Raw genomic sequence first — 27,682 nt, forward strand, 5'->3', positions numbered from 1 at the left:
GAAAAAGTAGCTTCTTCTAAACAACATACCCAATTCAAGAATAGAGTACAAAAACCATACCCTATTTAAGACCAAAATGGCCAAAATCGACACCCTATTCCAAAACGGCATACCCTTTGGGGCCGCACATACCTATATAGCCCATTTAAGGGAGTACCCCCCCCCCCCCTCCCGGGGCTGACAATTTCTCAATAAAAGGAATACGAAAGAGGTATCTTTTCTGTCAAAACGGAATATAACAGGGTAACCTGAAGGGGTTAGACCTTGGGGCGGAGCCTCCCCGAACAAAAATCTTCGTTGGGTGCCACCCTCCAGCTCCAGGCTGAAAAATAAGTACCTAAAGCGGCCGAGAAATGTCCGAGGGGGATAAGCGGGATTTCAAATGACGGAGCCATGATCTGGGTGATATACTCCATGGGCGAATGCCATACGTACAGAACGAGCCATACATACATCACCTGTTGTTGAACCAAATTAACTTTTATTGCACTTTACTGGCTTGAAAGTTAATTACCGATGAACTATATACCACAAAAATGCGCCAGCGCGTGACGCGTGAATTATGTGCTACGTGCGCTGCGTGAAACCGGGTTTGGTTCCCTCCTTGTGATCAATGCATGCCTTGCTCGTGTTTAAGATAAACGTTTAGAATTGTACGAACTGCTTTACAGACTCTTTCACAATCTCAAAACTAAAATTTCCCCATTGTCATATACACTAACTGTTTAGTAATCGATGAAAACTTTCAAAGCCGTGCAATCTTGAGTCACGTGAAGTAAGCGTTATAAACACGCGGAGACCATTTGTCGAATAAACATAATAGTATTACAGCTAGAGTAACTTTCATTTTCAGTTTATTATCAAGATAATGCTATCATTATAGCTAGCCTATCAACAGCCATCGCTCGAGCGCCTTCTGAGTATACCAAAGTCAGACTCAGCTCAGACGTGGACGTGGACGTGAGTGCGAGCAGTTACGTAGTCCCGTGTGTCACTCGGCAAGGCCCTAGAAGGTCAGGCCTCCAGGATTAAGACTGAGAAAAGCAACATGAGAATAACAGATAATCAATATGAGAGGTCAAAATGCAGCATTTGAAACACATTCATGCAAGTACTCTTTTGTGTGTGCGACATGCGTGTAGTGATCAGCTTCTGAGTGCAGACAAGTGGCGTGAGTGATGATCGCTGGCACGACTCCCGGATTGGAGGACGTCGAAAGTGTGCAGTTTCAGTATTTATCGTCTTACGTGGAGTACAAATACTGTTTGCAGTTTTGTCTCCGGATCAGTTACATCATACGCGCGTTATTCTTTGGAGGACAAACAAACTGTCCCCCATACCTCACTAAATTAGCTATAGATACGTCGCGAGTTATGTCATTTTTTCCTTAGAATCTCGGCTATAAGACCCCAGTTTATAAGTTTATAAGTCTCCACCCCCACCCCTTCCAAGCTAGCATACTAGCCCAAACTGCATATTCCTGGACTTATGGAACTGGCGGCGTTACTTCCCCACCTAGTCAAGCGTTTTGTTCTCGCAAAGTCGACGATATGAAAATTCACAGGAATGTCGGGTTCCCCCCTCCCCACTCTCCTCCAGCTTCTTAAGAAATCGTAAAATCAGAAGCGCTCGCATTTTTCATTTGCATCTTTTTCACAAATACAGTTAGACGTACGTGTAAAATGATGACATTATTGCGATTATGATAAGCCCGTTCCTTCAATTTTTTTTCGTTAATATAGTGTGGGACAATATATTTCCCGGTATCTCGTCAAATACCATTAAGAAAATGTTTATAACTGTTTACAAACATCTCTAAACAGGCCAGTTTCCCCCTACTTTGGAAAAGACCACGTGGGGAACAAGATTTTTATTAATTTAGAGCAAAGTTTTGACGATACTATCGGTTTATATTCATTTCTAATACTAACAAACTGTCCGGCAAAGAACAAATTAGCGAGTACAATCTATTCAGAATTCCCTTCATCGAAGCAAATTAGGAGATTGTGGGTTGTATATGTGTTTACAAAGGCCACATAGCGGATTAGGTTTTGAAGGAAGATATCTGTAATCCCATGGGGAGCCAAGCCGTGCCAAGTTGAAAGATAAATTTCTGGATCATGTAGCATCTCTCGCAAGACGGTCTCGTAAGGTCTCACATGAATAGCTCGATATACAGAAACAATACCCCTAGCCTTAAAAAAATAATAACAGTCGCTAAAATGATAAAACAGTAGCAGCTTACGAGAGCTGCTACACTTTTAAAATTTCTACCTAACTGGACGCAAAACCCACAATTCTCTACGGGATAACGCTCGAAACACCCCGGGGGTACTCCCTTATATGGGCTATATAGGTGTGTGTGGCCCCAAAGGGTAGGGGTTTTCAGCCGTTTTGGTCATAAATAGGGTATCGATTTGGCCATTTTGGTCTTTAATAGGGTATGGTTTTTGCACTAGTCTTTCATCATTATCAATAAGACCGTGAACAAAAGCCCTTCATAACTTATGTTTAGCCAAGAGAAAATGAGGGTCGAAAATGAGGGTCCCTCATTTTCTCTTGGTCTAGGGTAACTTTGCCAGCCGCAACGGTCAAAAGTAGGGTATCGAATTTTTGGTCTGCTCATAAATAGGTTAGGGGAAATCGCAGATTTTGGTGATAAATAGGGTAAAGGTTTTGGGAAGTGGACCGCACACCCCCACCCAACTTTTCAGGGAGTAACCCCCTAAATGCTAAGATGCAATCGTTGATAAGTTACATTACGTTTTGCACTTGCCCGCCGACGCAACCTAATATTTGTCGTATTTCCGGCTGAACCGCTGTCGTTTGTCTCCGGCTAGCTTGTCTCCGTCTGCGTTCGCGGCTGCGCGCGGGGAAGAGCGCGGACAAAGCGTTGGCCCACTTCCGTTTCGCGAGTTTTTACGAGCATCTACCGAAGGATTTCCGACATGGTTCGACGATGTTCGGATATCCGGCCACGGCAGTACAGCGCCTGAATGGTTTGTTCATCTTCCTGAAGTTGTATTTGTTTTGGTTTTTTTCTTCTGTGGAACATGGGGGATCAACCAAAGGTTTTAAGGAGACGAAAGAAGAAAGAAGTGAGTACATTTTAGTTTCCATATTGTATATTTATAGCGGGATGCTTTCCTTTAGAACCGACATTTTACGGCCCCTGGTTAATTAGGCTTGTGTCGACTGATGTAAGATGAATGTTCGTTTGTTGTTCTTTGGTTTCGTAAAGGCGCATGTCGGAATTTTTCTCAATTTACCGAATTGTTTTTGATGTTGAATGAGTGAATGTAATTATTTCTTGATGCTTTAGCCACGAGAAGACAGTCAAGAACCCACAAAAGAAGAGAACGAAGTTGGAAAGTACCTGAAATGGAACTGTCCTTCAAAGAACTCAACGATGATGAGCGAAAAAGTGGAATATTTCATCGGTAAATATCGATTTAAGTTAAATTATTCCTTTCGTTTTAACACTCCTTTTAAGCTTTTTCAACTAGCTTTCAACTGGCATTTTTGAATTCGCTGACTCTGACTGCAAAAGCATCCAAATATTTGATGATGATTAAACGCGTGACTTACAACGAAGTGCAAAATTCTGCCGGCTGAAAGAATACGGTGTTTTATTCTCTTATATCTTATCTAGTGGGAACAAAACCTTAATTTCATCCTGGCAGAGCGTATGACTCAATCCTTTATCATTTTACAACTTAAATTTAAGAATTCAGTTTTGCTTGAAGCTTACAGAAAGTTCAGTGACTGTGTAGTGACTGTGTAGCTATGAAGAATTACGTGTCCTTTTCTTCCTTGACTCGATTAAAGGAAAGAAAAAATTGGTTAGATGCCACGAAGTAAGTGGCAAAGCCTTAACCATGTGTTGTAGGTTGAAAGTCCGAAGACTTTTCTCGTCCTTATCGAGGGAGATGCTAACCTTCTCTCGGCTCATACAACACGGTTATGTAATTGTTGATGTCGACTTTATATTACGCTCTCTGAAGCAAATCTCATCCTTGTGGGACATCTTTTGGGTGAATATTTAAGCAACCCCATTGTCTCTCCCATATTTTTAATCAGCCATGTTTATTAGGTTTCTTGTCTTAATTTTATTGCAATATTCCGGCATTTAAATTGTCTAAAGGCTGAAAACTAGTTTGTTTCCAATTTTAATTAACAGGGCTTTTTAAGAGACAGACTTAAAGTTGATTCATATGCAAACTAAAATCTCAGTCACAAGCCAAATGAAGTAAATTCCCAGCTGAAATTGAATTCATCTACCTTACTTACTTAAACTCGCCTTGTGACAGTGAAACATGTTATTTAGTTGTCTACATGGGGTAAAATATTGCAAGAATAACTTTCCAATAAGTACATAAGAATCTCATTTTGTTGAATGAAAGTAAACAGAGTTTGCTTGCTGCTAAAATTTGTAAAGGAATAAAACATACTGATAAATGGAGTTTTTAACAAAAGTGACCATTGAGCCCTGGCCAAATGTACTCGAAATTAGATGGAAGTTGAAAACTTGGGTCCTCTTGGGAGTTTGTTTGACCAGGCCTTGTGTGTGCTTGCACTGACTTGTGATGACTTGCACTCACTTTTGTCAAGATCAAATTTGCACACAAGTCAATGCAAGTTTTTAACTGTTTGGCCACCCAACCCAAGTCAATGCAAGCTGAGTGACGTCCATTAACCATTATTAGCCAATGAAATAGAGAATATTTCTGCCTTGAAATGGGTTTTGTTGTAACTTGTGAGTACTTGCAAAAAAACTTGCGAGTCCGTTTGGCCACCTAACACAAGTCTTTACGCAAGTTCGACTTGTGGCCACTTTTCGACTATTTGCAAGTCCAAGCCACAGTGCTGCAGATTTCCTCAACAAACTAGGTAAAGTACAATAAAACAAGCGGTTCTGAATGGAAAGTGTGAAGTCAAGCTTCACTTAATTGCAGCAATGAGGCTGATATCTATAATGCTGCATAATAATAAATAGGTGAACAACATAAAGATCGTGTTCATGAAAAATGGTGACTTGGATAGAAGCATTCTCTAAAAGTACATTTGTGCTATCCAATTGGTGTTGTTGATTTGTTGAGAACACAAAAGTCAGCAGAAAAGTTTATATAAGGAACACTAAAACAATTCCTCTAGAAGAGAATGCAAATTTTAATAAGCAGTACATTTGGTTGAACTAGCGATATTTCCATACCGTAGATGAGAAAGCCTATTTTGATCTTGTCCACAGTGTTCTGTAGCGGGGTTTTGGTTTAGAAGGCCTTTGATTCAGGCCTTCTTGCAACCCAAAGAATGATACTATTGCTTCTAAGTCATTGTCACCCTCTTAACCATTGGTTGAGTCTTCTTGATGCGTATTCCTTACCATTTCGCTCTCCTTAAAGGTGTGTTTTGGTTCTAAGTACAGAATTTTGCGATCTAGAAGAAAACCACAACACACAACACCATCTTTATTTTCGATGTTGCTAACAAAAAAAACAAAACAAAACAAAACTCTCCCCAACCCCCTAGAATATGTAAAAGACCAACACTCAATAGGTACCAAAGAAATCTCTGGGGAGTGGGCAAGAGGCAATTGTTAGTATTTTCAAAGGGCCACTTGCCTCACCTACCCTGGAAGGGAGTTGATATATGCTCCCAGCTACTCCTACACGAAGTTAAAGGAGTGAAACATGAACAGTTAAACAGATTGTGTTACGGTCTTTTAGTATGCCCTGCCATTGTGTCCAGATGATGAGAATATTGACATCTGAGGGCCACATTTTCGATCAGAAACTAGCATTTCGTGTACTCGGAGTATCTTTCCCAAGATTCTAACCTCAATAGTACTCCGTCCTATGGACTCTGCAATAATTATAATAATTTATAATACAATAATTATTATCAGAAAATAACAGAGATGAATTCTCACCTTTTGGAGAATCATAGGGTCTTAATTTCATTGCAGAGTTAGCCTTTCATGGTTACAACTGTTGATGAATGTTTTAAAGTACACATCACCAGTTGTAAATATGAAAGGATAAAAGTTAGCATGGAAAGTTTAAAACAACCTATTAATGTCGCCACGACATCACTTTTAAGTGACAAAATAAAAAAAAGCAACAACTCTTGGAATCTACTTCTACCTCTACATCTACATCTATATAAAATATGTAATCTGCAAAAGGATTTACCCACCACTGCAGATGTAAAAGAGGAAAAAAAAATAGGAGATAAATGTAAGTAAATCCCCATTTAGATAACAAAAAGAGACAAGACTGACCCTAAACAACCCAACACTCGGTTGGTCTATCACTTCAGCAAGAAGTGAGTTCCACTCAGGTGTAGTTCTTGCATTAAAACTGAATTTGTAAGTATTACTCACAGGCGTTAAAGCGGATTGTACAGGAAAGAGCTTGAAACATTTAGCCATTTCAGCAGACTCTGGGATCAACAGTATGCAGCTGTTTCGAAATAGTGAAGCAACTGGTGGTTTTATTTTACTACCTCTCCTGGGCAGATCACCTTCCAGTATTTTATCAGGTTGCCCTTGGTAACAAATTTCTTGTTTTATCTGTACAAGTGCTGTCAATATCAGTGCGATCTTACATCTCGTTCAGTTTTTTAAGCAGTATTTTTTTTTTTCTTATTCAAAAATAAATTCTTCAACTGAGCAAACAGAAGCAAACCTTCCCTCAGCCATTTTTCAAAGCATGCAGATTTTTGTGCAACGGCTCTCAGATGACGTTCTCTTCAGTGTGTTGATTCATCATTAGTGAAATTTTGTCATTTGTGTTGATAATTGGATGAACAGTATTTTTTCACAGTGAAACTTTGACGTTTCTGCTCCTGATTGGCTACATTTAGAATCAGTACGAATTTGATACACTATGGTTTTCACAGGTAAATCTCAATACCTATGAAATAAATTGCACTCTGCACTATCTCTGATTGTCTCACTAGTTTTGTTTGGATTTAGGCTCTAAAGCAGTGGACTGTTTGCTTGACTCAAAATGGGCATCTGGTAAAGGAGGTACTGAGATACTATTCACTGATCGTGTGTCTGTGGAAACATATCTAGATAGGTAAGCCAAACTATTTGACATAAATGCACATGCTCTCTTAAGTGACACTGTCACAACTCAGACATTTAGTCCACAAGCAAATATTTACTATTAGGATTTTCTTCCAATGCAAAACAAGCAGTTCTCTTCAAAGAATTGTTTTGTTTGTTTTTGGTAAAGGTTCTACATGTACATGCACGTAAAGCTACTTTAGCCCTCAATTTTCATCCTTTTTCCCTGTGTCATGAAATAAATAACAAGAATCAGTGTGACCATGAATGCTCACAGAGAGTTAATTTTGATTAAAATATTCAAAAGATGGCAAGATATAAAGTAATGCTGAGAGTTAGTGAGTAATAACATTCAGTTCTTTAACAATGTAGTGCCATCTGAATTTCATAACAGTTTCTGCTATCTTGCATTCATAACATTAATCCAATCTGTGCAGTTATGAATTCTGTATAGGTGAAATTTGAGTTAAAAGGCATTTCCCATGTGTAATGTTCTAAAACAGAGAGTAGGTGTAAAAACTTGGAAAAACCCAGACTAAAAAGAAAACATAATAATGGGGGGGGGGGGGGGGGGTGGTGAGGAGTTATTTTTCAGCAGGGTTGTAGCTAAGAAAATAGTCTCTTGGCTAAATTTTTCATTGGGCTGGTCACCATTTTTCATGAGAGACCTGGAACAAAATTTTTGTCCCCAATCTTTCATAGCACCTTTAATGTGGGGCTACCAAGCTTTGTGTTTACAAGATGGTGGACGCAGTACATGGAGAGAGAACACACAAAGCAAGTGCTGAAAACAAGATTTTATTTCAATTACTTTACTCATTATAGTGCCACCGATACTCAAGGTAGTCAGGAATTTATTCTAAACTTTTCATTTAGATGTTTTTTTATGTTCAGATATCGAATGGTTGTACATGCATGACCTAAAGACGGTTCATTGTCCTTAACCAAGTGATCGCCTGCCAAATCCAGGTGGCAATTACCTCTTTCTCAGCAGGTGCTTTGCAACAACCCTGTTTGCATTCACCTAAAAGTTAGGCAAAAAATCCACTTGACTGTGCAAACATTGAAATGCTCATGGAATAGTAACTTAGTCACAGTGACAAAAAGTGTTATCTTTTCAGGTTACTGCTTTTGGGATTCTTCAGTCGTGTTGTGCGAATCAAAAAAGTAGTTAAGACCAAGGAAGAGAAAGAAAAAGAGAAAGAGGAAAAAAAGAAAGAAAAAGAGAAGGAAAGTGAGAAAGGAGATGTGAAAGAGAAAGATGAATCAGAAAGCAAGAAGCCAAAGAAGAAACCAAAGAAAGAGAAAACAGAAGAAGGAAAAAAGGCAGGTTAACCAACTAATAATTCATCTGTACATAGCTTGACTGTTAACATATTCCCTGATTGCATCCTTTGGTTTTAATGTAGAGTGCCATTGATAAAGTGTAAAGGCCTTGAGAAAAGCTTGGTCAGTCATCCAGGGTAATAAGATGTCCCAGGCCGACAAGCAGCTATCTCTGCTCACTTGCCGAGACAAGCCACTGGCTAATCAAATAGTAAATATTAAGAATGTTTTCAAAGCAACCAAGAAATATCTAAGTCACATGGATAATCAGGGGATTTAGATTGAACTTATGAAAACTACAAACTACAAGGTAGATTATGTGAAAAGCAGAATTTATATTGAAATTTTAATGAGTGCTTTCAATTGGCAGTTTTTATATATAATCATTTAACATATTTAAACTATGTTTATTGCCAGTAATGAAGTGCCATTGAATTAAGTTTTTAAACATTAGTAATTAACACACATTGTTCTGTTTTATTTGTCATGACAGCTTGCTCAAGTGAATAAGAGAAAAAAGCTCAGAAATTTTTTTTTTGTCAGCCAAATTCCAATCATGTGGATAAATTTTTAGTTTGCCAATGAAAACTATTAGATCCATAGAAAATAAAACCTATGCATTTGAAGAGAACACAATTTTTTTTATTTTATTTATTTATTTATTTATTTTGTTTTTTGTGGTTAAATTGAAGCCAATTTTCCATCTGAGTCGAGCACTGGTTATCAAACACATGATCAAAATTTACCAGGATCAAGTTTCTTTCTTTGCCAAACTATTATTTTATTCATTTTGGACAAATGAGGTTTTGCAGGTGAAGTATTTGAGAGTGGGATCTACAGAAACGTGTTAATAAGGCAGACAAATGAAATCACATTGATTGTGCAAGTTTGGCTTGTGCTTGCAACAAGATAGGCTGTGGCCATAGCAACTGTTGAGAGTGCAGTGTTCAGCATCCCGTCTAAATGAATTTTACCCTTCCAATACAATTGTCAAAGAAATCGACAACTTACCAACACATTGCAAATAAATTGTGAACAGATTGCTGACAATTCCTTGGTTGTTGGCACTTAGTCTAAAAGGTAAAAAAAAAACACACGACAATCTGGCGACTGACTGTTGACCACCACCAACATTCTACTGTCAAAATGCCAAGAAATGGTAGACAATCACATATCAGAAACAAGAAACACTAGTTTCCTTTTTTTCCCTTCATGAATTAGTTGGAGAGCATAGGCGAGCAGGAGAAGCTCAGGGTAATAGGCATACTGGCTGAGGAGAGGGTGGGATGCAGTCCCCCCTGTTTTGGAAAACTGTGTTAGTAATTTTTTGGGCAAGATGCTCATGATTTAGGCAACAGTGCTCTATTTCTGGCAGTAGGCGTGCACAAGAATTGTGAAGTGCAATTTTGGTGCATAAAGTATCCTGATTTCAACACATGCATTTGAGCATTATGTATTTTTTGGGGGTGCAAGAAGGTCACCATCCTCCAAAGTCTGAAGGTGCCAGTTTGCCGTTGCTTTGGGCAGTTGGATGCCATAAAGGCAAGCTGGAATACAACTAATTGTTTTTTTCAAGCCCTGATCTATAGATTCACTGCATGCAATGTTTGTGTTATGTTTCTGAAGTGACTCAGTTTGTGTTGAAAGGTGCAAGTTTTGTGCCATTATAACAGGCTAACCAACAGACTAACCCATGCTGTTTGTAATTAATTTTCAAGGATGATGGTGATAGCGGAGAAAGCAAACAAAAAGTATGACAATAGTTTCAGTACTTTTGTAAAAACAGATTCTATCCCACTACATATTTGCCCTATCTAACCCCCTTGTGAACATTTAACTGTGCTATTGTGGACTACAGGTAGTCGCTCTATCACTTAGTTGGTTGTGCACGATGAGAAAGAAAACCGTGCTTCTCACCCTCAGGATTTGGGGTGGCCATTTTTCCTCGCTGTTTATTTATGGTCTCTCTCGACAGACTAAGTGGTAGAAGGACTTCTTATAGTCTAGTGCTACTGTTGGAAGAGATTTGTGGATTTAGCTTTGAAATTTTGTTTTTTTGTTGACATTGTTTATAAATGGTTTAGTCAAGTGAAGCAAATGGAGATGGCGATGGGAAAAAGAAGAGAAAGGTTAGTTGCAACTCTTGATGACAGATCAACATGTTTTTAACCAATGCAAAAGTTGTCTTACACTGTCCCCATCTCTAATTTCCTCCCTGTAGAGATTGGAATAAATATTAAAAAAAAACAAGTCTCTCTTACTCTTCCCTGAGAAAAAAACGTGTATTGAGCCCAGCTTCAGCTCAATCTCCCTGACCTGATTCAGGAAAGGAGGGTTTTAATTAGGATCATATTGGGTTTAAACAGGTTTTTTTGGTGCTTCCAAATTTGAACAACTTCATTATCTTGGTAATATTTGTTCTGTAATAAGCAACATCACTTGTAAATGTGGATTTAATTCTTCTGACGTGATCTCCCTCTCTTAGTTTTGTGGTCCCAATCTTAATCTCTTATATTTGCTATGATATACATGTCCTTTAATATCAACTTGGGGCATTTTGTGTTACATCAAGCTTTAGGGTGCATTTCAAGAGTCCACTCTGGGTAATGATTCTTTGGTTCCTATGATGCATCATGACCAAAGTGATCTTGACTTTTGTTTAGTAAAGAAACGCAAAATTTGTTTTTGGGTTTAAGAATCTTGGATCCAATCTTGGATTTTTCCAAAGAAATTTGCAGTCCTAGACTTTCTTTGTTTTGTTAGCTTTGTAGTGGAGTGATATTGCTAATCCAACAGTCACATGGTTATCAACTATCATTCCTCTTGTGACATTGTAGTGAAGTTTATATTGTTTAAATTTTATGGCTTACATAAGTAATTTTTGTTTGTTAGGTGAAAGTGAAGCTGGAATTGCACGATGATCAGATATTTGTGGATGCTGATGAGGAGGTCAGTAGCATTTTGCAGCAGTATATTCACCGCTACCAATATAGGCTGTACCCCGTAACAGCTGCTATGGCTGAGTATGTTGGATGGGCCCTTGATGTTGCAGGGGAGCTTGCCTGTAGTTGATACGATACATCAAGAAAGAAACATGTTTGGCATTGGCGTGAATATCAAGGCTACTGGTTAATCAAAACTTAATGACAGCCCAGATAATTACTTATTCAGTGACACAACTGTTCAAAATGTCATACATTTTGTGCTTCACTTCAATGTTGTTGTAGTACTGTCATCAAATAACATTTTCATACCATGTCATCCCATACGTACAGTATTTCAGCCTGGTTTTATTTTTAATGTGGCATTAATGTTGTTCGCATAAATTATATATTGTCAATGCCAGTTTTGCCCTTTCTCAGGCTTATGTCTGGAGATTTGACCCAGTTCATCCAAAGACCTTTGTTCTTGGGGTTTTGGTTGGTAAGTACATCAGTCCATTTGACAATCAGTAGTTGTAGCTGTTGTTGTTGTTTTTTTTAGTCGATCACTTGGTTGGTTAGTTAACTGACCAGTCAGTTATTCAGTCTATCAGTCTCTGTCTCTCCCTCTATCCATTAGTCTATATGTTTGTCAACTAGCAGTTGGTTAGTTGTTTGGTTGGTTGGTCAATGAATTAGGTGATTGGTCAGTTAGCCAGTCATTCAGAAAGTCAGGCCATCTCTTTGTCCATCAGACAGTCCGTGATGCCAGCCAGACAGTCAGTCAATCACTCCATTAGTCAATCAATCACTCAACCTGAAGACAACCAACCTATAACTAACGTACTGTTTTATAGTGCTTGTTTTCTCAGTACCGGTACTAGTTTTACTGCACATTTGTGGTTGGGCGGTATATTGACTGTTTTCTCTCCGTTTTTTGTCCAACAGTGATAGCCACAATTGCGATCTGCCTGTTCCCATTGTGGCCCAGTAATGTCAGGGAGTATGTGTGGTATCTGAGTGTTCTGGCAGCTGTGGCAGTGGGTGCCATACTTGTGCTTGCCCTATGTACGTTTGAAATTACTATTTCTTATGGACATGTCTTTTGAAATTGTTGTTCTTTTTGTATAAGGGCAATTTTAAAAAAAGTCAGTAGATAGGTCATCAAGACACAACTTTTCCTCACAGGTTCGCGTGTATTTCGTACGGTGAAAGTTAGGAGAATTTTGTTAAATTTCAGGAGAGTACTTATTCGCCAACATGACTTAGATAGGGAGCATAAAAGGGGGATCCGAGGCTTCCCTAAGGTTTTTCCCCAAGGTTTGAGCCCTTGTTATTTTCCCCGCGGAGAATTATACACTACCTGCTGTTTATTTGGTGCTAAAGCTGGTTTTTTTTTTTCGGTCATCCTTTGCAGTGCGTTACGTTTTCTTTGCAATCGTTTGGGTATTAACAGCAGGACGACATCACTTCTGGCTTTTACCGAACCTGACGGAAGAATGCGGCTTCTTTGAATCGTTTGTTCCGCTTTACACGCACGAATATAAAGGAAGCAAGCCTGAAGAAAAACCCGAGGAACAGAACGAAAATGAACTGGGAAAAGAAGATGAAAACGAAGGGGACAAGGAAGAAGAGGAAGGAACGGTACAAGGCAACAAGGAAGAGAGTGGCGAGGAAAAAGATCATACGGACAAAGAACCTTGGGTAACATTAACAGAGGAAGAAGTGGCGACAGCGAGAAGTGAAGTGGATAAAGACCTTGAAGATTCAAATGACACTTTAACTTCTGAAGTGAAGTGTTGATCGAATATTGCATTTTATTGTGTTCATATTAGGGCCAGTAACTTAAAATTATAGTATCATGTTACTGACATAAATAGTCAAAAGCCTAAATTTGTAGATTTACGGCGACTTTCGTGACCGAGTTGTTAGTGATTTGGTAATGTGCAAGAGTTTGGGTTCGCTGCTGTCAATTAAAAACACTCACGTGATTGATGGGAGCTAAAATTAATTTCCAAGGAAATTTGAAGAAAGATCACAGGCGTTGTGAAACCTCCAAACAGTTGCTGTTCTTTTGTCGGGTTTGTGTTAACAATTGCCTTTCTTTTGCTTTGTCCCATTTTATCGAAAAAATACTCCAATATATTTCCGTGAAATAAGCAGAGAAATGTACCTACCCTTGGCTAATATCTAGAATTCAATGAAATTATTTATAAAGACTATGTGGTTGAATGATTAATGGTTTATGTGTCATTTACAGAAATACACGGATTCAAATGTCGACGCACGTTACCCAACAGTTACACTGATAAGATACGGTACACAATATACACTGGTCTTTTAAAGTGGTGCTATGATCAAATTTTTATCCCTTGATTTTTTAGGTGTATCACAGGAAAAGAAAGATGCGATTTTCGTCATAGTACCACTTTAAAGAGTAAGAAACTTGGCCACCCAAGCCCCCTTCCTTCCCAACTGCTAACGCAGATTAGTGTTAATCTACTGGCGCTCCATACCGAATGCCGTTCTCTGATTGGCTACACTACTCACTATCTATTGTGTATGTAGTGAGTAGCCCAGCAGTGTTCGGTAGTTAACAAACTGGCGGCCTCTTTGCGTTTTTGAAGTGTCTGTTAAGAGGAATTAGATAAAGTTTTTAACGACTAGTAGATTTGACACTAAGGAATTGCAGCAGTGGGTGCTGGAGCAGATGCTATTTGATGTGTCGGAGAAACTGCCGTTTGTAAGGTTAGTTCCGACTGAAATAGTCACCAAGATGAAGTCGAATTGTAGTTTCAAAGAGTCTGTGGTCGTTAGAGATGTTTCCTTCAGAGCTACGAAAAAGCACAGAACGACACTGTGACGAAAGATATTTCGTCACTTTGCGTTTATTCGGCTTAAAATATCACGAATATGACATTGCACTTTTCGTTCTTTCCTTTTCAGTGATCTGTGTTTAGCAGTAAATGACCTCATGGAACAAATAAGTCAAAGAGATCATCGCTCTGGAATTTCCGGCCAGTATGGAGCACTGGAGCTTGTTAAAACATTGAATATCACTGTTTTAGAAGATGGCAACCGTTCCACCCTACACTCAAAAAAATATTGTATGAGAGCGAATATTTTTCAGTGCGCATTTGAGGTTTTTCATCTGCCGTTACGGCTGTTTCCAGATGTTTGGAACCGTTAGGGTCCTAATCTTTAAGATGATCGTAAATCAGGTTAAAATTGTACTCAAGATTAACCTTCAAGCCCTCACTATTGAGTTAAAGTTTTGAGGCGAACCCTTGTAAAATGTTTTGCGAACTAAAATCAACTTCTTCACGTTGACTGCGCGGCAAAACGAGCTAAAACTAAGCCTTTTCTATTTAGCTGCCTCTTCCACGCAAAACTTGATGTGTTCAGTTGCGTTTTCTACTACATACTCCGTCTGTTTACAGGGTGGGAATGGTAATCAATCAATCAATAACTAGCTGATAAGTAGGTTGTTGATTATAACGGGGGGGGGGGGGGTGGAGAGGAGGAGGATGAGGAGGAGAAGGCGGTGGGTTTCAAGCTGGGATCTTTCTCACGCCCCTCTCACATTTTTCCTCTCGCCGTTTTCCGCCCTGTCCGCGCGCCCCCTCCCCCCCAAGGAGGTGGCAAAAGGCCGGGGGAGGAGAGGGAAGGGTGGCGTGTTTGGTTGAAGAGGCCACATATCAAATCGTCATTTTCAAAGCAGCTGCGCCTGAACGGTTTACACTAATAGTTCTTCCGAATCCAAAACTTCTGTCCGTATGCGTCTGACCTTGTCTCTAAAACCTACGACCCCCAACATTCTGTAATCTCATCTAATCTCGTTCCGAAATCTTTCGTGGGCCCACAAGAACGAGAAATGGGAGAAATGGGAACAAAGGGTGCTCACCATTTAGCAAAAAAATCCGGAAATTTCGGTTGAAAGTCAAAAGGAACAGAAATCCGTTCGGAAATTGTAGCCAGAGGTAGTCCTCTTTTTCCGTACGGAACAGAACGACGGAAATTTCCTTACCATTTGGTAAATTTTCCAGTTTCCAGTCTCTTATCAGCCGAAAACAATTACGAGAAATCGAAATGCAAATGGTAAGCGCCATCTCGTTCTGTTGGTTTGCTGATTTTAGAAAAACCCTGACCTTTATTCATCTGTCATCCCAACAAGTTCTTTCTGACAAATGATAAGCGCCCAAGATTACAACCTGTCAAGACTGTGTCAGTAATTGACAAGTTATTCCCCCCTCCCTCCCCCGTCCACCTCTTTTCTGCTATCATCACCACCAAGGCAACAAAGCCTGTAAACAAGGTGTAAACAGAGCAATTATTTCACAGGAACCGAAGGGAAGTAATAAAATATTAATAAACACAATATTTTGTCTAAGCAGTGTTGTTACCCACAAATCTGCATCGCGTGACTTCGTCGGTAATTCCAAATACTACATTTTAAAACCTTTGTTGACTACTGTTTTCTAATCAGGTGCTCGAAATTTCTCTCGATGCTATCTCTTCCTCCAGCGCTCTTCAAAAGCATTAAGGCTGAGTAATTAGGAGATAATTTGTGCTTATTGTTAGCACACTTCAAACCTTCGTCGACGCAAACAGTGCTAGGCCAATATTCCTGGATATTAGGTCATGAGAAAATTACCGATGGTTAAATGAGTTATTTTCCTATGGTGAAGCGGCAATATTTTTCAGCAGCTCACGAGTTTTCAAGTCCCTTTGGACGTCATATCCAGAGATATAAACCAAAAGACTTAAACCAACCAAGTAAAATCAATCTCAGAAGTGTTCCTGCCTGGAGCTTGGAAGTTTCCAGTGTTGCTGATTTTGAGGTACGATGTTTCTTTTTGTGTTTTTCGTTCTTATCTGAACCATCCTCGCCGAGTACTTCCTCGGTCTTTAAATAATGGCTCTCAATTTGCCATTCCGTTTTTAACTGATAAAGACTTAATACAGACCTAGTTTGCACATTTAACGGCGTCTACGCGAAAGAGTTTATCTCTTCTACCAAAAGGCTTTTCCACCGCATAATCGAGAAATATTTCGCCTCCATTATAACTAGTGTCTTCGTTTCAGCCAATTCAAGTGCATCGCAGTTAGGAGAAATTACCGGTAGCTAACTAGTACATAAACAGCATTGTGAGTTACATTAGCTTCTTGGTAAAATTATTCATTGAGTTCTACTTTGTTTTGTCTCTAGTGGGCTGTTTCCACATTATGTGGCTTCGTGTAAATAACTTGCATTGAAAGCACCGCTCCTTGGAGAAACAATTTTGATATGATGGTGAATAATACAACGGGAAATATGAGCGACATTAACCCAGCTGGGTATGGAAGGAAAAGAGAGCCTCTGAACTCGGAACCTGTGCCCAACTGGCAAGAAGCGAAAGAGATTTTCAAATGGGCATGGGAACTTCATTGGATATCATTCGTGGTGCTATTCCTGGGAATCGCTTTATATTCCACTATACGGCTTTTCGAAGCTTCCAAAAGGCGGCGACAGAGAGAAAAGGTGTCTCGAAATGTATCTTATGCTGTACATTCATTAGTTATAGTCCTGGGAATCACTCGAGCCCTAGCGCTCGTCCTTTTTCCGTATGAGATAACAACAAACGTCAACAAGGCCGATATAGTCATTCCTCTGTACGTTCATCGAATTATTTTTGGTCTGGGCTTTCCCTGTTTCATGGCGGCGTTTGCTCTGATCCAGATTACTTTCACGGCAAGCGTTAAGACCACGCCTCTGACGTACTCTAAGCTGCGAAAAATACGTTTCCTAGTTCTGGTAATCGTCGGACACTTTAGCGTCGTTATCATCGCAGACGTAGTCACAGCCTTAGTTGAAAGCACGTCTGCGTTGTACATGGTTTGCACCGCTTATTTGCTCTCCATGACTCTCTTCACGGGTGTTCGAATCACTCGCAGTGGTTGCAGGGTTTTTCGCGAAAACAACAAGCACAAGAGGGCCATGGAAAATTACGCGGCTTCGTCCACTTACACTCCGCGCCGACGCCAGCGCGCGTCCTTCAACACAAAAGCTGTGCGGAAAGTGTTCATCATTACCGCACTAACAATATTCTTCTGTATCGCACTATTCGCGTTAAAAATATACGATTTAGTAGAAGTCATAGAGTATCATTTTGTGCGTGAAAAGATCGTGGAGCCATGGCCTTGGTTTATTCACGAGACTTTGTTTCGTTTGACGGAGTTCGCGCTCGCCTTGACCGTGCTATACGCCGTGTCTCCGGTTAAACCGCCCAAGAAGTGCTTGTCTGGTTCTTGCTGGTGTTGTTGTATGGCGCGCACGGTTCAGATCAGCGCGGGAAATAACGAAGAACGCCCGAGATCGGGAACCAATCAAATGACGAGCTCAAGCCCAGCTCCGGAACCCGTCAGCAAAACCTACGTATAAAGATAGGTCTGCAGCGCGTACATACCAGCGGTGTATAAACACATTAGGTAGGAGGTCAGAAAACCCACGACATTTATGACCATTTCCTACAAGCATAAAACATCGCTTGGTTCGAAAACAATCCGTTACACCATATTGATATTGTATCAAAGGACTTGCATAAATAAGCGCAAAAATGTTTGTTTTTGATGCATCAAATCATAGAAAACAAATAAACGGAACAAACTGTATGACAGATTCTTAGCCAATGAACAAATGGCAAAGGTCATGCCCATTAGGTCGCTTTTAAAGCAATCTAGCGATGAAAATGTTTAGTTCTGGAATAGTTTGCGGCCTGTATATCTGTAGGCTGCTCATGATGTGTTTGATGTCATCAGCACATTCCAAGTTTTGATGCGGGCAATATAAGCGTCATTATTTATTACTTGAACAATATTTAACAATATTTATTAGTTCTGTCAGTCAGATGGATCATTATATAAAAAAACCTGCTGGTATACCGCTGTAAAAAGCCTAAGACCATACAAAAAGACAATCTAAAAACAGGAGTTCTTGATGACAAATTGTATTTGCATGCCGACTTTAGTGATAGTAAATAAAAAAGAGTTTTTAGCAAATTAACTGCAATAAAGAGCCAATTAAGTTAACATGCCACATCAAATTGATGTTCAGCAGTTAATTCTTGAGTATGTTAGAGTTTTGAGTGTTTTGAGTGTCTTGAGATTTTTTATTTGTTTTTCATGTTTCCATGTCATCACACCGCGTAATTAAAGCTAAGCTCTTTAATAACAACCAACCCACTCTCTTCCCCGGAGCCATCTGTGCCTTTTAGCCTGAGACACGAGGAAAAGATGGCTCTAGAAACATACGATGTTATTGGCTCGATCCTTAGGCTAAGATTCCCACTAATTCAGTGCTGGTGTTCTTCCCGAAAACGTGAACTGGTTGGTCTTTACCTAACACTGTTCGATTAGAGCGACTGCAGACCTTCAGTAGACTTTTCAGTGAAGTCCTCCATGACGGAACTGATATGAAAGCCGCTCCCGGCCAGAATTTTGCTTCCGCTTTAAATTCCCTTTGTTAAAATCTCTGACGGTCTGTAAGTGAACGAGAATGTAGCCAGCGTTGACTGCTGGCCATATCAGTTCGTTACTTCGGAATACTCTAGAAATCCTTTCCACCCGTTCTGGTCTTTACCGCCAAATTGTGTATTTCTTTAAAGGTCTATAAACAATTAAACAAATGGCAAGGGAGACTCAAAATGAAATATTAGAGAAATGAAAAGAACACTTTTGCATCACAAAGAGGATAGGAACTTAGCTAATATCCAGCCAATTTTATGGGTACATTAACTCACACAATGGGCTCTGCTTCATGCGGGTACATGCACGCATTACGGTCCTATATCCTATACATGACTGCGCAAAATACAGTGTGTGAAGTTTTTGTTATTGTTGGGAGGTTTTTATTTTTTATTATTATTTTTTAAAGCGATATGCAAGGAAACATCATGGATAACTTTGTTTTACATTTTCACGCTTTCTACACATAGGTAAATTGTTATGGGATTCTGGCGCCACTTCCGAAACTTCGGGAACTGACCGGAAGTACGATCTTTTAGCACTGGGATTACTGAAATAATTTAGGCAAATAACATGAGCTGTGATTGGTTTATAATTGCCTTTGGAATCCATTGGCCGGTCATAGCAAACCCTGGTTTCCTACACGTGCTAAACCAGTCTCTCAAAACTTTCTGGATCAGTTGTCGCCAGATTCCTATTAGTTAATAAGTTTAAGCTGGGCTGGCCTCACAAAATGCGTATACGGAGACAGTTCTCCGTTCACAAATTTAAATATGGTCACTTTAGGTAGCATCTACGGAAATATGCGTTTACGTAATTCAAGCGTTTAGGTCGTGTAAGTGTGAAAGTAAGACGTAAACGAATGAAAGATATGAATTTTGGTTTGGAATATGCCCATATCCTTTATGATTCACTCTCCTGGATTCTTTTGAGAGTCCTTTTTGTAGGGTTTAGCCTGACTCGTCCCCAGTCGTCTTCATACAACTTCATATCGCGCGCAGCACGGGGTGAGGGGGGAGCGCAAATTGAGATGAGTTGCCCGTTGTCACCACTATCTCACCTTACACCGTACCGCGTGTTATATGGAGACGACTGGGGACGAGTCAGGATTATGGCTACAGGGAAACTTGGTGAGCTTTTCATTACTGGGCTGGCTGTCTTCATTGGTGGGTGGGAATGATGTTTCTTGTTCCCTTTCTCTGTGTTGAATTATGGAGAAGACAGAACTACTGCATAGTGGCGCGCGCATGCGTAGCATATAGTCTTTATGGAACTCACGATGGGTGTGAGGGGCATGTTCGCCTAATGGACTTTTTTAGGACCATAAAAGCGGGGTGGTAGCTCACTAGAAGGGTGGAGTGTCTTACGCAGATTGACAATCACCTCGCTGAAGTGTTGTGAGAGCCTTGTTGAACAGAGCTGAGATGTCCTAGAGCTCTATAGGTGACTTAAGACAGAGAGGAGACAACACGTCAGAAAAGGCTTAAAAATCATTGGTTAATCAGATTGGACAATACTTTAGAAGAGTGTTTAAATGATAATATGGGATAGTGATGGTGTATTTAACTTCAACAAAAATGTAGCAATCCTCATAAGCTGCTGTTGTTTTATTATTGTAGCAGCTGTTATGTTTTTAGGGGTAGGGGCCCCGTGGGGGACTCCCGTATATAAAGGATGGGGATGTTCGTCGGAAATTTTGAAAAGGACCCCTAAGAGGTACCATGATCCTGTTTTGTGGGCGTGGCTTGAAATGTTTTCATCGCTAAGAGGTACCAATTCTAAAACAACACATTATCTCCTGTCATATTTTCATTCCGGCTCAAGACCCCAGAAGGTAACGCTAAAGCTCCGGCTGTGGACCTTTTGAGGTTGAATGCCCTAAGAGATACCAAAATCACGTTTTGAACCCCTAAAAGGTACGGCGAGAACCACCTTCGTTTTTATATGAGAGTCTCCCTTGGGTTAGGGGCATTGTTTCTGCTGTTTGTTCTATTGGTCCTTGAAAGGGTATCGAGCCATTTATGTGAGACCTCACGAAAGCTGCTACATCGCTCTATTTCAAACTAACTAACACATTGAGACCACTTTTAGTCAAACCAAAGGATAAATTAGAGTAGGACAGAATTGCTGGTTCAGTCTGTCGCATATTCCGTGGTTACGCTGAGTCGATTTCGAACGTCAACCGTACACCTCAGCAAGTCGATTTTGTAATTGTATTATATGCATATTGGAGCAAGCCCGAAGTCATTGGCGAAAACATGCTCACAGAAATAAAGTGTGAAAGATCTTCAAAAACACCATTCGTGACTAATCAATTCATTTTGTTTTTTGGTCGTTTTTCCCAGACTGGAGGGTGCCAATTTTTCCGCCTTGGTAGAATCTCAGGTAAACATTCAAGATACACTGTTCTCTTATAGAGGGATTTTGACCCTGTACATGGAACAAGCCCAAAAGCCTAAGGCAAAGCGTGAGTTAGTTGATATTGAGTCATATTTTGCTTTTGTTGATAGCGGTTTAATGGTTAGTGTGGTTCGAAGTAGCTTTTTGACCTTACATGACATTGTCAAGTACCAATTTAAAAACGGTCATCTATTCCAATCCAGGTTATTTTTACAACCTTCTGCACTGCTGAGGAGGGAAAGAAGTCGAAGACTGCAAACAGTCATGTATGCAATTTTTAAAATGGCTGAACGGTTGTCATAGTTTTTTTTCAGTTGCGTATGCACTCTGGTCTGCGTGCCTCATCATCAATGTAGACCTTATGTGACTATGTCCTTCAGAATCTGTGGCACATTACATTTTCTGAGGGACATTTTGAAAAACGATCGCGATCGACGACTGCGACGATGGTCAAATTTGAGATTAGAAACCAAGAGATGATAACATTGCGAATGAAACAGCTGTTAACAAGTTTATTTCATTTAAAAGTCGTCTGTTGTTTAACATTTTAAAAGCAGAGATTGTTCAAAATGAACATCTTCACGTTAGTTTATCAGTCGAGTAATAATTGAAATACTCAGAAAGTTGTGCTCTGTTCGGTCTGTTGCGATCAAGGCTATCGACAGTTTTAGCGGCGTTGCAGTGTGGTTTATTCGGGCATGTCGGTTATGTCTCGGTGAGTTTTACCCCTTATGGCGAGTCAATAAACTCTCGTACAGTTGTCTCCCTATTTCCATCCTGCCATACAGGAAGGAAGTCATTCGACGTTTTGGGAAGGAACTAGTAAGAAGTCTGCCCACACCGAGTCAATAAGCAGCACGCAATGTGCGCACGCTGAATAGATGCTACAAAATAATAAAAGCTACAAAAATGTCATTCATGGTGACCTGTCTTGCAAATGTTATGTTTAGTGCGACCCATCTCACTTTTTTTAACTGTTATTGCGCTGAACAAATTTCGCGCATTACGCGTATAAATATTGTTCACGAATAACGCCCTCGATCACGCACGCGACTCATTTGTATTACTGTAAAAAAATACTCACAATTAGTTTCTCATTGTAGCCAGAATCTTAGTTTGTTTGCTTAAAAGAAACCAAATTAAAAGCGTTTGGGTTTTGAATTCTATACGAGTTATGTTTATACAAAATGAGCTAATTAAATATTTGTCCAGTTTTTCCCTCGAGTTCCCGCTTTGTGAAAAAAATTCATGCCTACTTGCATTCTCGAGATAACTTAAGATCAACGTTCAAGTATTAAAAGTGCAGCACTATTTGTTTTCACGCTGTTTTCGTTAATTCAGTTCAGATTCATTATTTTTCATTTTTGAGTTGCGGGCTAACAACTGATAAATTGTAAAATAAATTACTCTGAAATGACCACTGCTAACTCCCACGCAGATTTAAATTGAACGTTAACGTTTGAGCGCGCAATTTCGGAATAATTTTCCACAACGCTGCTTTTTAATTTGTAAAATAACAAGAAAGGGCAAATTCTTGCCGAAGTAAATTTTTTCCTTTTAAGTGCAGTTTAAACCTGCATCGATGAAATTTTGTTGCATACTACATATATAAATCTGTATTTTTAGAATACTGTATTACGATAGATTCGAATATAGCCTTGGACTTTTGCAAAATACTTGATGCTTGTGCCCTGGGTATTGGACAATAGACGCGAATGACAAATCGAATCAAAGAAAAGCAAAGCAAAGCAAAGAAAAGATTCATTAGAGAGAGACGAACACATTTTAAGTATATTGTGCGCCAGTTCTTTAAAGTTAGACCCTACTGGATCGGAAACAAAAGAGATATTCCCGAAAGAAAAGAGCGGCAAAGATTGTTAAACTAATTAACAAGTCAAATTTATATTCGAGATTTCGCACGATATAATTTATCAGGCTATTACGTATACGAAACGCTGGTGAATTGTTTATTTGGCAACACTGGTCGTAAACACTCTTGTTTCTCAGAAGCGTCTGTGAACAAAGTTTCAATCGAAGATTTGTAAATTCTCGTCGAAGACTTCACGACGGTTTTCATAGTCGCTGAAGAAGGCTTCCGAAGGCTTATTAACAAAGACATTCCTCCGTGAGTTTGATTTGTGAGTGAACTTTTCGCTTGAGTGAAAGAACAACCGTCATGTCTAATAAGAAAGAGGTGAAGGAATCGAAGAAGTCTGTCTCCATTTTCTCGATACTCCGTTGTTGTGTTGCCGGAGAATCGAAGCCAAAAGTACAGAAAAAGCCTGATGGGGAGCCAGCTAGTACTGATCAGAAAGATGCTCCGGTGGAGGAAGGGAAAGAAGCTTTGCAAGACGCTGGAAAGGTAGAAAGGAAAAGCGGTGATTTGGAATTAGAATACAAGCCTTCTCCTCCGGATCCTGTCGTGTCACCGAGCGATGATTACAAACCAAGCTACGATGAAGCTAGCACTGCTTCAGCAGCGCCTTCCACTGTGGGAAGCGACGAAGATCCCAGTTTCAACGCACCCGCGAGCATTCAAGTTGTGCAAGAGAACGGCGCATCTTCGGGAACGACGCGGGATATCGGGACGGGCGGACGCATCAATATGCAGTTCGTCTTTGATCCTGAATCATCAAAGTTGACGTTGACCGTCCTGGGCGTCGAATTCCCGCCGTTTCAAAAGTGGAAATTGGATGATTTGGAAGTGAGTTGCATGCTTCTGCCAATTCACCAACACAGCTTCCGCGCGCGCCCTAAGAAGTTTAAAGATCCCTTCACGATGATCTTGACCCCAAAGGAAAAAATTAAAATGATGTCTCTTCGATTTCGCTTGTACGATCACCGCGCCATGTCCAAACATATGATTGGACAGGGAGTTGTGAATCTAGGAGAGATCAAGCTTGGTCCACAAGCGGTCAAAATCGCCCTTGATCTGAACATTCCTGAAACCTACGCCATTGATTCCCGCTACATCGCGTCTGTCACGGGTGAGAGCGGGCAAACGCCCGTGGAAGACAGCAAGCCGGAAATCCTACTTTCTCTGGAGTACCGCGCGCTGACGAGGAAATTGATCACTGAAGTTATCAAAACCCGCAATCTCGGGCTTCTGAGTAACTCCAAGCCGCAAGACATCGCCGTCGAAATGAAGCTGATTGGCGATAACAACCAAGTTTTACGAGTATGTCGAACCTCCCTCAAGAAACATGTCATCGATGCCGAATTTAATGAGATGTTCATGTTCCGCGTGACGTATGAGAAGCTGGCCAGCATCGCAGTGATTTTCACTCTGTACCGCATGACGGAGAGGCGAGGAAAAAGAGAAAACATCGGAGAGGTTTGCTTCGGCAAACAGTCAAGCAGTCATCAACAAGAGAATCACTGGAATGACGCCGTGAGAGGCTCCGAGAGAGTGGTCACGCAATGGCATCCACTGTTCAAATGAGGTAAGTTTAGATGAGTCGTTATATTTGTTTGTTGACTTATCTGCTGTAATCATTACTAAGTGCATTAAAAAAATCCAGTTTTAGGCCTATTTCATGCATATTTCACGTGTCTGATAACAGTCATATTCTTATTCTGTTTTGTTTGTTAATTCTGAAATGCGTGGGTATATACGTAACATGTTTAATATTTATGTATAAAGAAAAAAAAAGTACTAGCTAAAATGTTTGAAGCCTGCAAGAATAGATTTGTCTGGAACTATAGTTTCTGTTGCTTGAAGTTTTATTTTTTTCTAGTTGCTTCAAACCAAGGGAAAGATTTTCCGGCCTATTAACAACAAAGGTTTACTGGTTTTCTGCGTTCACTATCTTTGGACAGTACTTCGCTGAGCCCCCTATTAAATGGAATGCAGTTTTTGTCAAAAAACCTTCTAGTTTACAAGGTGTGGAACTTTGAAAGCAGTCTCTGAAGAGAGCGTGCATGCACTCCTCTTAATTTTTCACTCACTGAAACTAAATTACACGTCGGTAAATTTTTTATCAGTGATAGTTTTGTCTGGGGTTTACAAATGGTAAAACTGCAAGCGACTGAAGTTCTAATAGCGCTAGCTGTCTTCCAGACATTGAAAACATGGCGAACTTAGATCTATTTCCTAACAGATGGGCGTATCTTAGCCTTAGAGAATTCTTATCAAAACCTAATCGTATTGAAAAACTGTTTATTTTCTCCTCTTTTAGTTTACGGAGAATATTTCGATGGAACCACGTAAAGCAAGGAAAAAGGAAATAGTATGAATTTACATGACATTCGTAGTATTAGTTTAATATAATCTTAACATAAATTGTCTTGTTCACACTCTCTGACTCACTGACACCTCTGTTCCGATCTGGAGTATATTATCATAGTAATATTTTTCTACTTCCTTTCCTATTGGACCGGTATGCACACATGAATACATTACGAACACAGAGCATTAATCTTATCTCAAACAATTAGAAAATTTTAAGTTGGAAATCAAATTGATTTGCATTCGGGAAAATAAAAAACCGAAAATTTCAGAGTATCAACAATTTGGAAAATCAGAGATTTTTAAACAATGTGAAATGGTTTCTACATCTAGCTGTTTCATTCAAAGACGGAAGTGCCAAAAAATTCCATGTGATCGAATTGTTATCCAGTCAAAACTAATTTTCCGATTTATAGATAATTTGAAGACACGCTATCAGTGTAAATACTTTCCTAACGGACTTTATGGTTAAACAGGCATTATCTTGGAATTTTTTTTTTTTTTAAGAATTAAAAGAAATCTTTAACACGAAACACTCCTGAGCACAAGGCAAAAAGAAATTAATATGGGATTGGGTGGAACTGAACTGCCATAAATTCCAGTCTGAGTTGGAGTGTTTCTAAAAGTTGTCAGTGACTTGATCCTCACATTTCTTACGCCACCTCAAAGACTTAAATTAGTTCTTTGACGAAAACAGTATTGTTCAACAAGTACAAGCTGTTTAACGCAAAGTTCAACGGCTATTCCCACTATATACTGATGAAGGGGTATTAAACTTGATATGCAGGGACTTTTCACCAGTATCGGCATCAGCGCCCCAACAACACTAAATTGTGAACTGATGAATTCATTGCAGTGGCAGTTTCTACACAGTTTCGTACCGTATGACTGATTTTGAGCTCATGCGGGGGGGGGGGGGGGGGGGATCTGTGCGTTTGTTTTCTGTTAATAATGTATCAATCAAAGCTTGGCAGTTTAGTGAAATGTTAATGTGAGCGGAACTCAGTGAGGTGGAAGATGAGAGAAAGGGTGAGTCGTCCGGCTATCTGGAGCAAACTAAAAGGAGCTACTTCATTGTTTGCGGATCTTGAAAAGCTTAGCCTAAATTTTTCAGGTTCGTCGTCTGTAATCCGTGTAATCTTCTCCATCCTACACCATCTTTCTTCCTTGATGGTTCATTATGATATTTTTGGGAGTTTTTCTATGTTAGTAAAGTACTATTTTCAGATTTTCTTACATTTAAAGGTAATGTTGTACATGGCCAAAACAACTCATAAAATACCGCCACAGACCTCAAGATTCAAATTCGAGTTGAATCAGCCTTGTTTAACCTCTTGACAGGGATGAAAAGAGATGCATCTTTTTGCAAATTTTGTTTTCGTTTGCGAGATAACGATATACTAACCTGAGGCTACAGCAAAACCTTTTTTTTCTGGAGCTATCTAATGAAGCTAATAATTTATCAGGTTTGCTTGTGTATAGCTGTGTATTTTCAAAATTCTTAAATCCAAGTCAGTTAGTTATTTAGTTAGGTGTAGAAATTCGTGTCAAATTAGAAAAACCGTTTTTAACAACTACTATTTAGATGTTTTGACAAGCAAAACAATTTAGTAACTATCAATAAAGTGTGTATCGGTAATTGTCAATTTTGTATAAGTACTAAGTTTTGCAAGTGCTATTTAGTGTGTATTTCAATAAATTTTACTTTTTTAAAAAGGCGATACCTATTTTGGACTGAGGGTAGTTGAGGTATCTTGTCTTATTTTTTTGCACGGCCAGCCCGGCAGCTTTTCCCTTGCGAGGATTGCTGCTGGTATAAAATGAGATTGAAGACCACTGTCTCAGAATTGAAACTGGTACATATCAAATCCCAAACGTGATTTCCATAGCATCTCAGAACCTGCAATTTTTGTAAACTGAATCAAATCGACCTAGTAAAAGCTTATCTTCTACGTGTAGCCTTATATCCGATATCAGGTGAAAAAAATTTCTCTTTGAAACAAGAAATTATCATGCCCTCTCAATTTGTCCTCAGTTGATTCCAAAATTATTTCTTCTTAATAGCGGAGCTCCGGTGGCCCGAAGGGCCGCCAAGCGGAGCCCCATACTCATATAGGAGAGAAAAGGAAACCCATGAGTTGATTTTCTCATGGTCATCATGGCTAGCGGTATTGCTCGTGGGCGCGTACGCACGACGGCGACGACGACGGAGTCGCGCAACATGGCCGCCAT

The 27,682-nt window shown here is 39.7% G+C and overlaps 3 protein-coding genes and 1 non-coding gene across 5 annotated transcripts; 3 read left to right on the plus strand and 1 right to left on the minus strand.

Annotated features, from left to right (window-relative positions):
• Positions 1-2,938: 2,938 nt before the first annotated feature.
• Positions 2,939-14,183, plus strand: LOC145481237 (translocation protein SEC62-like). Of its 2 annotated transcripts, XM_081459686.1 has the most exons (10): positions 2,939-3,098; positions 3,323-3,440; positions 6,977-7,082; positions 8,194-8,398; positions 10,117-10,149; positions 10,483-10,527; positions 11,291-11,347; positions 11,761-11,821; positions 12,268-12,387; positions 12,737-14,183. In XM_081459686.1, exons 1-10 carry the CDS (start codon positions 3,054-3,056, stop codon positions 13,120-13,122), a joined length of 1,176 nt encoding a protein of 391 aa, XP_081315812.1. In that variant the 5' UTR covers positions 2,939-3,053; the 3' UTR covers positions 13,123-14,183. The 2 variants fall into 2 exon arrangements, with proteins under 2 accessions (XP_081315812.1, XP_081315813.1); XM_081459687.1 differs by lacking the exon at positions 10,117-10,149.
• Positions 3,832-3,959, minus strand: LOC145483198 (U6atac minor spliceosomal RNA). The gene has a single exon (XR_014048897.1). It is a non-coding gene; the product is annotated as a U6atac minor spliceosomal RNA (small nuclear RNA).
• A 641-nt stretch (positions 14,184-14,824) lies between the features above and the next one.
• On the plus strand, positions 14,825-17,860 carry LOC145481238 (uncharacterized). The gene is made up of 2 exons (XM_081459688.1): positions 14,825-16,160; positions 16,529-17,860. Exon 2 carries the CDS (start codon positions 16,607-16,609, stop codon positions 17,738-17,740), a length of 1,134 nt encoding a protein of 377 aa, XP_081315814.1. The 5' UTR covers positions 14,825-16,160; positions 16,529-16,606; the 3' UTR covers positions 17,741-17,860.
• Positions 17,861-22,936: 5,076 nt separating this feature from the next.
• Positions 22,937-26,354, plus strand: LOC145481199 (synaptotagmin-14-like). The gene is made up of 2 exons (XM_081459625.1): positions 22,937-24,665; positions 25,401-26,354. Exon 1 carries the CDS (start codon positions 23,399-23,401, stop codon positions 24,662-24,664), a length of 1,266 nt encoding a protein of 421 aa, XP_081315751.1. The 5' UTR covers positions 22,937-23,398; the 3' UTR covers position 24,665; positions 25,401-26,354.
• Positions 26,355-27,682: the final 1,328 nt, after the last annotated feature.

Source organism: Orbicella franksi, chromosome 3, assembly GCF_964199315.1.
Source record: "Orbicella franksi chromosome 3, jaOrbFran1.1, whole genome shotgun sequence".
Lineage (NCBI taxonomy): Eukaryota > Metazoa > Cnidaria > Anthozoa > Scleractinia > Merulinidae > Orbicella > Orbicella franksi.

Bases quoted from the DNA above. Each gene is read 5' to 3' on its own strand.
- LOC145481238 (XM_081459688.1), top strand. From the start codon at position 16,607: ATGATGGTGAATAATACAACGGGAAATATGAGCGACATTAACCCAGCT.
- LOC145481199 (XM_081459625.1), top strand. From the start codon at position 23,399: ATGTCTAATAAGAAAGAGGTGAAGGAATCGAAGAAGTCTGTCTCCATT.
- LOC145481237 (XM_081459686.1), top strand. From the start codon at position 3,054: ATGGGGGATCAACCAAAGGTTTTAAGGAGACGAAAGAAGAAAGAA. The intron at 3,441-6,976 runs GTAAATATCGAT...GTTTGGATTTAG, and splicing joins AAAAGTGGAATATTTCATCG to GCTCTAAAGCAGTGGACTGT. The intron at 7,083-8,193 runs GTAAGCCAAACT...TTATCTTTTCAG, and splicing joins GTGGAAACATATCTAGATAG to GTTACTGCTTTTGGGATTCT.